The following is a 15,871-nucleotide window of genomic DNA, read 5'->3' on the forward strand; positions in this document are numbered from 1 at the left end:
CCTATGCTGCCCCAGTCACGAGTCCACCCCGCGAGGCCCCCAGAGCGGACAGTGTGAGGTGGATTTCCCGCTGTGTTTCCCTGGATGCTGGATATAGACCATGCCAGCAGATACCGTACACAATAGTAGACCTCAACAATGGAATTATGATCAGTAGAAATGGCCAAAACATGGGACCTTTAAATCAAAGTGCTACTATAACCGACAAATGTGAGTTCTAAATCTAAGGCATCAAATGTGTTCAACAAGATGTCAAATTTCCATACCTCATAAAAATGATTTATTAACTTTGTAGCCATTTGAGTTTTCCCTACACACATAAGCTGGTAGTGTTGAGCACATTTTCATTTCGCGCCAGCATCTCCTCATTGAGGCATGGGCAGAATTCCAATGTGACATGGGCAGATTTCATTATGGTTTAGGTAAAGGTTTCCCTACGACTAAGTTGTATATATTTTTCTCTAACTCTAGGACCAATGGAAACCCCAGAAATGTTTTACTTTTTGCTGCCAAGGACAATGTACAATCCCATTCCCAACAAATTGAAAGCAATGCAAATAGCCAAACCAAATGTTTTCACAAAATTCGGATTACTTTATTTTCGTTAAAAACCACAGATCCACTATATTAGTACAATAAGGTTAGTTAATGTCAAACTTAATAAAGAGTAGAGCAAAATGGACACGTTAAATCAAAAGGTAACAACACAGAGAGGCAGACAGCCACAAATGCAATCAAATACAGTTTTCCCCACAGTATCCGTCCATTTATTTAGGAGGAAATCTAATTATATCGACCACAAAGCAGAGTTTCACCAAAACGAGAGGATTCATTGATTATTTTTCTTCCAACAGAACAAGGTTCCCCAATGCAGAGTTGATGTAACAGTCTTCAGGATGCAGAGGGGACATGGAGCCCATCTGGATGCTGCTTCCTGATTGGATGGTCAACAAAGTGTCTTTTCCCGGCTGATCTCCACTGATATGATGAACGAAGAGAGAAAGGAGAGAGCCTGGGGTTTAGGGATACCAGAAGTTGGCTGTGGAAGAGGTGAGAGGTTCAATAAGTTCAAGGTAATAACTCTGCGGTCCACGGTGGATAATAAAAGTAAAAGCGAAGATGAGAAGTGGCGTGCTGATTCAATTAAACGTTTTTATTAATGCTCCTTCTTTGTTGTTATTTAAGGCCATCGTTCCAATGGCTATAACTCAAGGATGACACTGACGCTTAAAAATGGATTACGAAAGAGTCTGGCAGACTGACTGTCCCATCTCAAAGGATGATTCAACACTTCTGTAACCAATGAAAGATAATAACATACAGAACAGTGGGAGCTTTACACAAGTAAATTGGGCATATCAATGACATGAAGGCCCTGTTAACACTTGGCACTAAAATCAGTTCTGGGTGGTCTGATTATAAGTCGGTGACTCTAAGTACAGGTGCGAATACACCCAAAGCAGATGCTTCAGAATCCGCAAAACATTCAATCTTCACATTGGGTGCCAGAAAGTCCCCAATGGCGCTTATTAGGAGGCAGTTCTTTCCTATCACCAGGTAACTCCCAACTAAAATGTGGACCTGCATTGGCAAGCTTTATTGGCTCTTAGAGGAATGGCTCTGCCATTGGAAGAATACGGACAGGGTCTTAATGAATGGTTAAACTTAGACAGATTTTTTGTATTCTTTATATGCAAGTTTGGAAATACCTGACCCTTTTATTAATATAAACATAAAGCAACACCACAGAATATTCCTATCTTTTTATACTTTTATTTTAGTGATAGTCTTTGCTTTATCTTAAACGCATTTTCCCTGACTGTTGACTTCGCTATCATAGAAGACTCCCCTCACATTAAAGCAATATTTAGGCAACATTTTAATAGCCTGACTGACTGCCACACAGAGTTGGTTTAAATATCTCTGTTGAAAAATAATATCTTGAACCTTTATGTTATGGGTATATATACGCCAAGGAGATTATGTTCTCAGGATGTTGGAAGTAAGGTGTAGCATGGGGCCACGAGAAAAAAACGTCCCCATCATAGGGCAGATACACAAATTATGATTTAATATTATGAACTTCATGAGCTTGGGGCATTCATGTGTCATTGGAATAATGTGATCATTTGGTTCCAGACAGGAAACGGGTATTCAAATGTTGTTCAAACGCTCTGAGCAATACAAACACACAACTTCTTTTTTGAGTCAGTCAAAATCCACTTAACACAGGAAACTGGACCATCGGAAGAGCAAGTTAATGCACCATTGGATTTGGCAACGCTTTTCTTTTATGTAATACAATTTTCTTTTTTTGCATTACATTTTGTATCAATTTATTAATCTTTTAATGGTGAACTTAAGCCCTAACCTTAATCATTATTATATGTTTACCTACAGGTGGCTATAAAACAGGAGGTTCATGTTCCAATCATCCAAGGTGTTTTGAAGCACCAATGTATATTTAGCTGTATGCAAACTTGTTGTGTAGCCTTATGGTCAAATTTAAATGTGCAACTTTCCAGAGATACAATTAAAAGCGAGTAGGATAAATACACTTGGTGAGTAGTGCTTGCTTTTAAATGTACATGACATGTCTGAATAGGGGCCTGGAGGACGAGTCTAAATAAGAACAAACTGTATGTCTAGTGGAGGATTAAATCAGATAGGTAATTAAAAGAGCGTGTAGGAAAAACCTACTTGAATTTTCTGTTGAATAATGTTTGTTTATTACTGATGGCAGATCATAGTTAGTTTTCATGTCTTCATAACTACATCACTGGAATATATGATGTAGATTATAGGGCAATGGTTGAGAGGCATTTATATACACTAAGTGTTTTAAATGACTATCTATTTTCCTTCAAAGGAAGCTGTTGGATCTTTCCTACCTGACGGGGTTTAGTAATTGATCATCTTCTTAATTGCGTCAAAGCACTTCCACTTGTCTGGGATGTAGAAAGGTTCAAAGATGTGAGGGAAGGGGGTGTCATAACCGCAGACCCTGCTGATGGGAGCCTCCAGGTTTAGGAAGCACTCTTCCTGCAAGGGGTAGGAAAAAAACCACAGATGAGGACAAATACTCTCAGCATTAGTTGAATGTTTAAAGATAATTCATGCAGGCAGAGAAGTCAAGCTAACATGTTCAGACTACAACAGATTTGATGTTTGACACAGTCTGAGAGAAAGAAGGCATTCATGTAGGCTGCTGCAGACACGAGTATGTTCACATCATCAGTTTGCAACACGGTAAAAGGATATGTGATATTGGATTTAAAACATAAAAAACAGTATCAAATGCTTGATCCAGAACGGATCAAAGAACTTGCCCTGTCTGATTAATATGCTCAAAGTTGAAATTGTTCGGGCAGGTGCTCAGTAAATTTGGCCAAGGTTCAAAACAAGCAATGACTCGTGTCTCCATAGTGCCTTTTGACCTCTCCCCATGGAGACAAAGCACAATGAAGTTTGACAAAACAGTACAAATGGGACAAACCCCCCGATGAGTTAAATGAACACACTTGAACGTGTGCAAAGATTTGCAGAAAAAGACCTGGAGTACCCTCTTTTAGATGTAATAGACCCGCAAACAACTCAAGCTACCACAACAAAGGCATACGCGTTGACTGTGAGGAAGTTGCATACTGTAGCCTGTCTGACAGAAAACAGATTTTGACCTGTTTCTTGCAACACTGCCAGCATCACAAACTCAGCCATCCACGTTATCCTGCAGTAAGAACCCAGCCATAAAAGAGTTTGGCATTTGGCAGGGCTTGCATTTTTGAAACTATGTTTTCTTAATTCCATAACAATATCTGGCAGAGTCCATGAGGATGTCAGTGTTGATGAGGAGCTTTGATACTTTGAAAGCACAGAAAAAGAGAAAAAGCGAGGGGGGACCCAGCATATGTTTGCTGCCAGGTGCCTGTGGAGTTTACAAGGTACAACTTGTTCTGTATTAATGAATTCAAAAGAATTGCCAAGTAGGAATACAAGTCCAATATCATCAAGTGTGGATGCAGGAACCAATTAATGTAACAGGAAGAGTTTACAGCCACGCTAACAGATCTGTGAAGCTGTATCCAGGCACAGCGCTGCTTTCAAACACATGACTTTGTGGGTGAGCATTTGCTAAGTGGCAATACAAAAATTACAGTCATCATTTTCTCATACACCAAATGTGTATTGGACAAATTAAGTGACAGGGGATCCCCTTAGTTATTTTAAAGTCTATTCTGAAGGGAAGCCATATAATATTTGTTGAGACATGAGGGCAGCATATCTGCCTACAAGTGTTCCGTTAAATGCCTAAGTGAGATCATCCATCAGTACAGAACAACACCTTGTTAAAGAGCTCAACAATAACAGCTGCAGCCCCCCCCATGAATAGTAAAAAATGAAAAACAGAACACTTTCAACCTAGGACACGTTCCATGTTTTCTTATGCTCAAATGTTTTTAATAAAGGAGGGTTTGTTCAAGTACATGGGATTTATTGTTTTGTTGCTATACTGTGGTACTGGTATCTAAAACCAGTGGAATTTAACTGGTATTTGTCTGGACTACTTGAGTACTTAGGACGGTGGTGATATAGGAAGTAAACCAGCCATTATTGAGTTCAAATCAGTAAAGTTTTCTTAACAATAATTATTGGCACAACATCCTGTAAACAGAGGCCAGAAGTCAGAGGTTAAGTGCCAGTAAGAATTCAATCTAAAAACAAGGGGGAGCTGCACTTGTTCTTGAAGCTTGAATACCATTTGAAGAAACCCTTATTTTTTCTTCACTGCTCTGTCTCAGCCTTCCTTGTGGACTTCTGAACAGCCTGAGATTGATTCTCTCCGGCATGCACTAAAAACAGCGGCTGTACTACTGGTGACCTGAAAGACTTATCTTTGCATGTCAAAGTATTTTCTCCTTTAGAACATTGCTTTCATGTGCTGATAAATGTCCATGGCCTTGGGGTCTATGAAGCCCAGTTTCAAATTAAAAGTATATGCGAGTAGAGAAAATAAAGACAGTGGTTCTCGATTGTGTAGTTTCATTGAAGAGTGATGCTACGTTATGCTTCAGACGTGCTTTTGCGTTTGCTGCTAATACAGCCCCCAGGCAGAACATGAGATCATTAAGTTCAATCTTGTTTAAAACATTATTCAGACGTGATGCATGCCATGCCTGGCAGCTAGCCAACACATACACAAGCATATTTATTGTGTTTCTGTTATCTTTGTCTATGGATGAAAGTGACAATACAATCCATATTAATTTAGATTATAACTTCAAGATCTATTCTCTGCCCAACTACAGACAACCAGTCAGACAGTACCAGGGAGTTTGCCCTTTTGTCTGGATCACATCTGTAATCTCCTTTAAATACATTGACTGGAAGTGGAAGAAAAGTACAGTAGTCTGCCTGCCTGCCACCACAGCTGGACAGAGAATGGCCACACAACTCAGATTTCACTCAAATCGGTATTTATCTTTTGGGAAGTGCATCATTATGTGTAATATACTTAAATGTCAGAATATAAATATGTCATCCTGGCAGTGCCAAATCACTTGCGTTTTGCATTCGATATAAAGTGATATTGATTCTCCCAGATTTAGTCAAAAACACCAGCAGATGAGGGGTTGCAGTCAGATGGATGGGGAAGTGCCAATATCAGCTGCAGTGAAGATAGACGCTGCTTGGCCGAAGTACATTTTTCACGGAAAGATTTAAGAGGCTTTTAGTGGAACTTAACCATTATTCAATTTCTCCAAAATAAAGGTGATCTTTTTTTTTTTTGCAACATAACTTTTTTAGTGAGTTACTCAGATGAGTACCAGGAGACAGCGTTTGGTACTCACCCCACACGAAGCGTGGTCCTCCTCAGTGTCTCCTTCACTGTCCTCTATTTACACTTCTTGCATGATAGATGATGAAGATGCACCTCCCTGTCTCTTTTTAAGCCTCTGATTTGCTTTCTCCAAAACCTGTTGCCAAAACTGTGAAGTCCTTGCATTTCCTGAGGCCAAGTTAGAGGATCAAATACTAAGAAATGATCACATGACTTGAAGTCATATCTGATTTCAGATGTGGGAAGTTACTAAGTACACTTCTTCAAGTACTGTACTTAAGTACAATTTTGAGATATTTGTACTTTACTTTGATCTAATTTGTAAAATTAGCTGCACCTTCACCAGCTTTGAGAACACTTTAATGATCAATCATTACAAAACATATCATATATATTATTCTGAAAAGGACCAATCTGCACAATGACTACTATATTTTGAGGATAATACTTTTCTAAATTTGACTTGAGTAACATTTTGAATGCAGGACTTTTATTGTAACAGAGTAACACTCTGGTTCTGTTACTCAAGTACAAGATCTGAGTACTTCTTCCACCTCTGTCTGATTTCAAACTCTTCCATAACACCCTGAGGAAGTTTGCAACTGTGTGTTTTACTTCACTTTGGTGTAAATCAAACTGCAGCAGCTTGACCACAGAGCGTGAACGTTGTGATCAGCTGATTTTGCGCAGTTCTCCAGTGTGCGCGCGGGGCACAGAATGTGCTCAGGGGAGTCTCCCACTGCAGCCAGTTGGCGGAGTTTTGGCACAATTCTGTTGTTCATACCGACGTTAACCCTGTCTGTGCACACGGCGACCAACTCTGTTGTCCGGTGATCTAAGCCTCTGCCTCCTGTAAGCTTCACAGGTCCGTCGGTTATGTCCTGCGCGGCTCGGCCAGCTCCAGTTCAGTCAGTCACAGAAAGTCCGAAGAGTTTTTGCAGGGAGCGAAACGGCAACGTAGCTGCTTAATGTCTTTGTTTTTTTTGTACATGTCTCGTAGTTTACTCCATTGACAGTTGACAAGAAACACGTGTAGACGAAATAAGTGTTTTGTTTAGATGTTTTGAGGTACGCAAAGGCGCGTAGTGACACAAGTGACATTACTCAAATCGGATTTTTGCAGCGCATGCGTACCTGCATACCAGTTATGTGCACCCCTGAACATGTGTGTTTTATGTATCCCTCCATTGTGAGGATTGTGAGGAATTTAGCTGCGTTTGCTCAGTGTTGATATTACTTGTTCCCAGTAGTTTTAATTCTTCAACATGTTTCAAAAGCTCTCAAATTAGGTGAAGATCAAACAACACCATAGAGCCATTCTTGTAGAGCCAACTGGAATAGTCAGCCAATACATCTTGTTTTTTCATAAACACTACACCGACACGGTACTAAAAGCTCAATATGTCTATGCAAGTCGGTACAGCTGAGTCTTACCAAGTGCAGCTTAGATGGCTGATCTTTGATATTAGTATAGCAAAGTCTGACAATGACAACATAAAGTTGAGTCCAACTATGAGGAGTGTACGCCTACAAGCAGGGTCTGCCCTTAAAACTACTGTATTAATTTAAATCTATACAATTACATGCTATTTTGATAACACAAGTGCTAATGCCAACTATGGCTAAATGCAGTACACTATGAGTGGTGCAATCATAACGGTCAACTAATTGTGTGGTACGCTGGACACTTCTCTCACTTGACAACCAGCATATTGGCTACATAACTAAAGTAACACAGCCAGTAAGGAGAGATCCAACAAACTCACGCAATGTCCCAAAAATACAATTATTTGTGAGGTTTCTTTTCACTATTTAATAAATAGAAGTGGTATAATGCCAATTCTTTCCTGTGTTTTAGGACTCATTACTGCACCCCTCTATGACAGAAGACTTTGTAAGAGAAACATTGAACTCAACAGAGAAAATCGAATTTGCTTGCAGCGGTTATTTTACTTCAGATGTTTGCTAAACACCTTGCAGTTGTATGAAGGTAGGAAAAGACTATTGAGTGGATCAAGCTTTTGGCTATTGGGCAACTGACGGGATTGACCAGAAGAAGACCACTGTTATACATTCTCCTTACCCAACATGGTGGTTCCTGTATCCAATACTCAAGTCTTTTAATAAAAACCTCCTTGTATATAGGAGGTGTGTGGCGCAGTGGATAGAGCGTGGTGTTCGGATCAAGGGAGCACAGGTTCAAACCCCACTGCAGTCAGCATGTCGTTGTGTCCCTGGACAAGACACTTCACCCCAAATTGCTCCTGTGGGGATTGCCCACAGTATTGAGTATGTAAGTCGCTTTGGATAAAAGCGTCTAAAAAGTAACATGTAATGTATAAACACAGCCCTTTGAAGACAGTTTAGTGTATCTTCGGATGGAGAAATATTTAGGAATGGACTGCCATAACTTTTAAAGATTGACGCAGCGGGACTGCTTCTCATTCAGACAAGCCTGACAGGCAACTAGACGTCTGAGAAGGCATTTGTGGCACAACACATGTAAGCATATTTAGGGGACTCCAACTAGGCTACAGAGGAGTCAGAGCTGTTTCAAGCATGACCCAGAACTGTACCACATCTCAGTGGGGCATGCTGGGGTGGATGTTGGACTCTGCCAGTTTAAATTACATGCTATAGGGAAGCATTGGTTTTAATATCATGCAATCCAAGGGCCCTACAGAGAACTCTGAGACCCCCCTGAGTGGCCGTGCGATATTAAATGCAGTGTCAAATATGGCCATGTGGAGAATAAACTTATGATAGGATAAATGTTGCATCCAGTAAAAGCTTTTCTTTACTTGGTATGTCAATTGCACTTTGTTAACTGTTCTACGCAGACAAGAGTTCTTGTTATTCAAACTGGTCACATTTACACATTTTAATTGTTTATTTGACAATAAATAGAAAACATTATGTTTTCTTCAATATCAAAGAATCTGCATTCCTTTTTGGAATCTGAACTAGTCAATTATGTTGTGGTTTGGAGATTCAGGGAGGGGCAGTGAATCACCATTCCTATCTGTATATCCTTGAGGTCCAGGCAAGCATTGTCTCAAGCGACATCTAATTCAACCATAACCTGTCCAGTCATCAGCCAAACAGTCAGGACAGGGCCAGCCAATATCACATCATTACATCACCAGGGCTTAAAGCCAAAGCTTGATAAAGGAAACTTCACAAGCCCTTATTAAGCCCCTTTGTTCTTTACACAAAAGGGGAACGTTCATAAATGGATCTTCGAAGACCTTTCAAGGCTTCAGCTGGATAGGTGGTAGCTGAAGCCTTTCCTTTTTTCACAAATAATAGACTAAAGTGCTCCCTAGACTATACAGGCTTTACTGATAACCAGTTTATCTTTTTGTCCCTTGAAGGTTACCAGACCACACTGGTAAACAAGACAATGTCATGTCAACCAGGACCTTTAACACCACCATTCCATTAGTCTCCAAGGCTACTACTTTAATAACTTAATTTCTACATTTTTCAGGGGCTCAGCAGTCAGACTCAACCTGTCAACACAGACTAATTGTAAGCCAAGTAAACAAAACAAAAATGAAACACTGCTTGGCTTACAGCTTGATTTTTGGCTGCTTGACCAATATCAAATACTAGTACATTATCTGTAGTGTTGCATGTTCTTTAAATTATAAACTGATGTTGACTTTCTCAAGGTTCCATTAAAAAGACGAGAGCCCATCAGTGGAAGCAGACCTGTAGGTTATTTTTCTCCGAATCAAGAGGCTTACTTCCAATTAAAATGCCTCAAAATTCTTTTTTGCTTAGTTTGTATGTCTCTGTTTACCTATCATAGGGCACTTAATGGTAACGAACATAACTGAATAAAAAATAAATTATTGAACGATCTTGCTTGTCGGCCACAAACATGCTCTAAAAAAATGATATAGAAGTTGAGCTTTTTTAAATTTGCAGGCTATTATGACAAATACATTCCAACACAAAGGAAGCATCCGTAAATGCAGACAACGCATCATTCCAGTTCAACCGCTATCTTGAAAGCGGTTGAACTACCCAGATTCGTATTTCCTTGAGTATCCTTGCTTTATTAAACGTGGTCCTTTGAAGAATGTTGTGGCTCATAACCGTCTTCTGTGTGATATGTTAAAGATTTGTTTTGGGTTGAACTGTCAAATTGTTTGGAAAAATACTGAATGTACTCTTCCAATATCAGAGTAGCACATGATAACAAAAGGCCCTACATAGCTGTGTACATGACAGGATGTATGATTACCTAGAAGAGCATCAGGACTGTTTTAGGCATATGATAGCTATCTGATTAACATGATGATTCAGTCTATGGAGATAAACATATGACAAGCATGATCATTTCTGACGTGGGTCTTAGCTAATCTGAACTAAGCATAGAATACTGCTTTGAACCGGTATACATGTATCTTGTGACTGTGATACACCCTCTCTTGTATGTAAAGCATCTGAAGGACACTGTTCTGGAACTAGTTGTCCCATAAGCTCTGTATGTGATGACTACTTCCATTCTTGCAAGGATAATAAATACATGTATCCTGATATTGAAGATCAAGCCGGTGACGAGTGATATTTTTCCAACAAAATTCAATTGAGAAAGAAGCTCTGAGATTATCAGGCACTTTCATCCTTCCAGTTATGGAGCAAGGCACATCTTGATATCCACAAACTAAAGCAGAAAAGACCTGCTTTAGTCCCAAGTGCTTGAAACTGGCTCAACGCAAAAAACACTAAACGCTTCACTTAGAAAGGAATTACTTTTTGGGTATTAAAGGGTACTGAGGGTTATCATACATTTTATTTGTTAGGAAGCCAAAATAAGCATATCTCTTTGTCTTTGAAGAAGTAATATACATTATATAATGTAGTGTTTAACAGCGTGACTGAGGTGAAGATGCATCCTTTAAAAACAGTACAGCAGTGTATCTGAGGCTATGTGAATACTGCAGATAGAAGGCAATCAGTGAATACACCAACAACTTACATCACCCGTACACAATGTGAAAACGTGGAAACATGGAAATGAGGACGATGAGTCATCGGCCATTCAAGCCCTCTCTGACAGAGGAGAGAGCAACGTCTGACTGGCAGTAAACGAGGAGAGGATCGATTGTCTTGTCCTGCTCCAACTGAATTCATACACATTAACAAGTAAAAGGCTCCAGGTAACAAATGCAGTGTTGTGCATACACTTAGTCCCATGAATTGTAAAGTGGCAGGTATTCAGAGGGGAGTTGTATTCACTGCTCACATGGAGAAAACACCCCACATACTGAAGAGAATTATCTCACCACACACAGATAGATATAATTAGGATGATGAGAAGGGGAAGGCTTTTAATTTAGTCATGCATCGCACTTAGCTCAGAATTGGTCATCGGCTGTCTCTGGCACGTCTTTGTTACAGTGTCAAGGCCTTTTGTATTGGCAGCAACACACAATATTTCAGGCACCTTATATGGATAGTTAGACCCACTGTATCAACACTCTCAGATGAGTAGTACAAGCTTACAAAACACTGTAGAGAACTAATGGAGGTGCTACTCTGTAGAATCTAATTACTAATAGTGTTTACTTATATTTAGAATCATTTTTCCCTCCATTTTGTTAAGAGACTCCACAACTAATCAACAAGTGATTTGAAAGACAAATAATAGACAACAATTTTAATAATAATGAATTGTTGAATTCATTTTTCATGTAAAATAAAATTGCCGTTTTCTGCCTTTCAAATATGATGATATCCTGCTATTTCAGCAAATGTTTTTGTTATGGACCGACAGAAGATATTTAAAGACATCTTCTTTGCCTCTGAGGTTTTTACTGTTTTTGGTGCGTTTCTATCTTTTATCAGCCCAACCATACTTGCTAAAAGTTGCTACCAGTTATTCCTGTTTGCAATGTTCTCACAATTTAAAGAAAACAACAAATGTATTTCTTAAATGCTTAAATACCTGAACTTTAATCTTCATAAAGTGCTTTATTTTTCTCTTACTGTTTGTGTGGCAGTAGCTCTTTTCACCTAAAACCAGAGCCCAACCTGCTAGGTGATTAGCTGGCCAGCTCTGTTGCGAATGGTCAACCGCTTAGAGAAGTGGCCCTTTGCCCATCACGTACAATGTGCTGGAGCACTAGCCAATAGAAGTGCAAGCATTACATATTAATGTCACTACAATACAGAAGAAAACAAAGTTGTCAAATGTAGGCATTTAAGGCGGGGGGGAGAGAAATCCCTCCGGAGGGAACTATGGTGTCCTGTAATACAGAGAATGCCGTTTCTGTCATTTCTAAACAACTAAATCAATCAATTTGAAGTACAGAAGGTTTTAAAGCGCCTCTATATGCTAACACCAGCATGTACATTTCACTTTCACCTCACACTGCATATTTGTCTTGATGTCTTCCCTTAAGTCTCATGCTGGTTTGGCACACCTCAAAGTTTTACACCGTTGCTTTCGGGCAATTTGTGAAAGGCCATATAGCTTTATTACAAAGTGGGACTTTAATTGCTCCCTATTAAGACCAATAGCTTTGAAGATCACCTCAAGCCCCTGGGACAGGGGTGGCCAACCAGTCAGAGGTTAAGAGCCACATTTTTTCTATGTTACTGCAAAGAGCCACATCAAACACACAGGCACTGATACCGCTTGTTTCCGTTTTTTTGTTTTCTGGAGACAAGATTTCAACCACGTCACTGATGCAATTTTGTGGCATTGGGATATATATTTTTTAAATCCTCTGGAGCAGAGAGAGGAGCTGTGGATTATTGTTATTGATTAATGCATCAGTGTTTCTTAGGGTCAAAAACACTAAATTCACAACTTAAAATGAAAGCGTTTAGTTTATTTAATAAAAGAGCACATGTTCAATGTGAAAAGTGACAGTAGTTATAGATTATTTGCAATTTGGTGCGATATATATATTTAAAAAAAAAAATTATATATATTTTTTAAACACCTTGAATTTCAGGGGGGGGCGGGGCTCCGTTGGCGGGGCGCAGCGCCCCTCCAAGACAATGGTAGGGGAAACACTGGATAGTGTTTAATCAACGATAGGTTTCCCCCCCTCAAAGGTGATTGGTTCACTGCATCGCAGGTATTATTGTGATTGGCTCTTGGGCCACATCAAAATTAGACTTGCTGTCATCCTCTCATACTGACACCTGACACCACACATACACACGTAGGGAGAGCCGGGACGAAAGTAACGGAGCGATTTTATCCGAGCCCAAACAACTTTGACCGGCCAAATTACGTTAATACTTAACAGACCTACTAAATATCAGGTTTAACTGTCAGGAGTAGCTAGTGTTGTCACGATACCAACATTTTGGTTTCGATACCAAGTCAAGAATTGCGATTCCGATTATTTTTCGATACTTTTCTTAAAAAACAGTCTTAAATGTAATTATTGTGCTTTATTTCACACCAGAACCATAACCATAACACAAACTTTTAAACAATGAGAACAATAAATTAAATAAATGACAAGATTTCCTATTAAATACAATTAATACATTTCTTACAGACAGGCCTCGTGGTGTCCGTAGGCTTGCCCTCACTGTCAGAGATATCGCTCAAATACTTCCAAATTTCGCTTCTGGCGTCTTTTTTGTCAACAAGCCGAGGCGCAGCGGCAGCTGCACTCCCACTTGCAGCCATGCTTCTCGCTTTCTCACATGCTCTGGCAGCTAGCGCGTGCACGAGAGAGGGGAGGGACTTAGAGCGTGCTTGAGAGGGGCGGGACTGCAGGCACGGCTGCAGTGCAGGGAGTGGAAGCAGAGCGCTGAACACACACGGCTCTTATTAAAACAGCGCTTTCTCACCGGAGTACTTTCCCCCGTCATTCTTAAAGTACCGATACTAATGAAACGGAGGAATCGTAACGTTTTTAACGACAGGGTATCGCGGTATACCTTTCAAGTATCGGTACACCGTGCAACACTAGTCAGGAGTCAGTGTCTCTCCCCCAAACTCACACATATACAATTCGATATGAACTGAAGAGCCGCATGAAACTAGGCAAAGAGCCGCATGCGGCTCGAGAGCCGCGGGTTGGCCACCCCTGCCCTGGGAGCTACAGACCCCAATAAAGTGTCATGAAACAGTGTGTTCTGATACAAAGACGGCACACACTAACCTGTACTGAAGAGCTGATTTCAGCAGCAAAGCCTCCGGTTATTGGTGCTTCATGACTGATGAGCAGGCGTCCAGTTTTCACCACCGACTGAAAAACAAAAGACAGACACAGATTATTACAAAATGTTCCCTACTTTCATGGTTTAAAATGTATCTGTAAAAATAAAACCGAGAGATTTAGGCACATTTCAGTTCATATTTACCATTTTATCTCAAAAGTGAGCAAAATAGAAAATCATTCAAAAGAAAGTAATTCCTGTATGTAGGGAGGGTACCGAGCCCCGGTATTAAACGGGCCCCGGGGCTGAATTATTAAAGACGATGGTACCGTTAAGCTCTGATGTTAGCGGTCTTTTTATCTGTAATATATGTCATGTATTATTGCTACACAAACATTATATTGCAGTTTTAGTGTCGCCAACTCCGTTTATAATATGCAAAAGGACGGCAAAATGCTTCTATGATTATTTTTTGTATTTTCGATCTCTCTCCCCCGCCTGCTACACACACGCAGCTGCTACATGCATTAGTGATGGGAATTCCGGCTCTTCTTGGTGAGCCGGATCATTTGGCTCGGCTCACCAAGAAGAGCCGGCTCTTTTGGCTCCCAAACGGCTCTTCAGTTTACCACATATTATACCTTTTTAATTCAATCAAATGTAGCCCTGTTTTGACTAATTAATGATGTATATGTGTACACATATATCACTTAAATTATTCAATACATCCTTTGGACTGAAGTATTCAAAAGTAAAAATTACATGTTTAATATAAATGATTTGCTGTGGCCAAATGTTTTCATTGCATTTACAGACCCGTGTAACTCTCTGATACCACCCAATGAATGCACTGACTTTCTTGTAGAACCACGCTACACAAAGCAGATGGCAACACCTATAAAAACTTAAGCATAGACATTTAAAAAAAAGGGGCTACTGTATCGACATTTTAAAATTATATTTAAAGAAAAGGCCCTGACAAAACAGCAGGGCTCTGTTGATTAATAACTATGAACTATAGAAAAAAAGACAGCAGCAGCTGACATCAAATATTTGCTGAGCCTAAGGATAATCATAAATAAATAACATCGTGAAAATAAATATATTGCAATGCTCAAAACAGCAGCATCCAACAGTCTCTAATCCTTGGATATTACATGTCACTGCATGCATGCAGCTGTAGCGCGGAGATCATCATTCTGTCTTGTATTACTTAACAAAAAATAAAGAAAAGATGGCTCGTTCGCGGGTGCGAGCCGGCTCCCGTCGTTCACTTAAAAGAACCGGCTTGTTCGCGGCACGCACGCACGCACGCCATGAAACACGATGAGGCTGTAAGTCCAATCGACACGGCCCAATCGTCCCCCAATCTTTACTTGTATATCACCGGTCCATGCCTCAACAGCTCTACGCCAAATCTGAGATCTCACCATATGCCGTTTCCATGGAAACGCATCCCTCGCCATAAAATATGATGTCACTATAACTCCTATGCAAATATTCAAAGAGTGCTCAAACTTCACATGTGTGCCAACAGTCCAGCCGTGAAGACATCTACATGAAACACGGTTTTCTCATAACTTCAGTGAAAATACTCCAAACAGCCCAAAACTTCCCAGGTCTGGTAACGATGTAGCCATCAACGCATCTAAGCGTATTATGATGTGTCATCAAATGCCGTTGCCATGGCGACAGACCACTCGCCATGAAACAGGATGTCGCTGTAAGTCCAATGGACACGGTCTAATCGTCTCCCAATCTTCACTTGTATATCACCGGTCCATGCCTCAAGAGCTCTACGCCAAATTTGAGATCTCGTATGCCGTTTCCATGGAAACGCATCCCTCGCCATAAAACATGATGTCGCTATAACTCCTATGAAAATGTTCA

General features: G+C 40.1%; 1 protein-coding gene across 1 annotated transcript in view; it reads right to left on the reverse strand.

The window, feature by feature from the left end:
- Window positions 1-571: 571 nt before the first annotated feature.
- bckdhb (branched chain keto acid dehydrogenase E1 subunit beta) overlaps window positions 572-15,871 on the reverse strand; it is a 103,084-nt gene continuing 87,784 nt past the window's right edge. The window contains exons 9-11 of the mRNA XM_034229455.1: window positions 13,984-14,070; window positions 2,892-3,042; window positions 572-1,039 (exon numbers count right to left, since the gene is read on the reverse strand). Coding sequence (XP_034085346.1) covers window positions 2,902-3,042; window positions 13,984-14,070 — 228 coding nt within the window. The 3' untranslated portion in view covers window positions 572-1,039; window positions 2,892-2,901. The remainder of the gene's footprint in view (window positions 1,040-2,891; window positions 3,043-13,983; window positions 14,071-15,871) is intronic.

Source organism: Gymnodraco acuticeps, unplaced genomic scaffold (genome assembly GCF_902827175.1).
Source record: "Gymnodraco acuticeps unplaced genomic scaffold, fGymAcu1.1, whole genome shotgun sequence".
NCBI classification, from domain to species: domain Eukaryota; kingdom Metazoa; phylum Chordata; class Actinopteri; order Perciformes; family Bathydraconidae; genus Gymnodraco; species Gymnodraco acuticeps.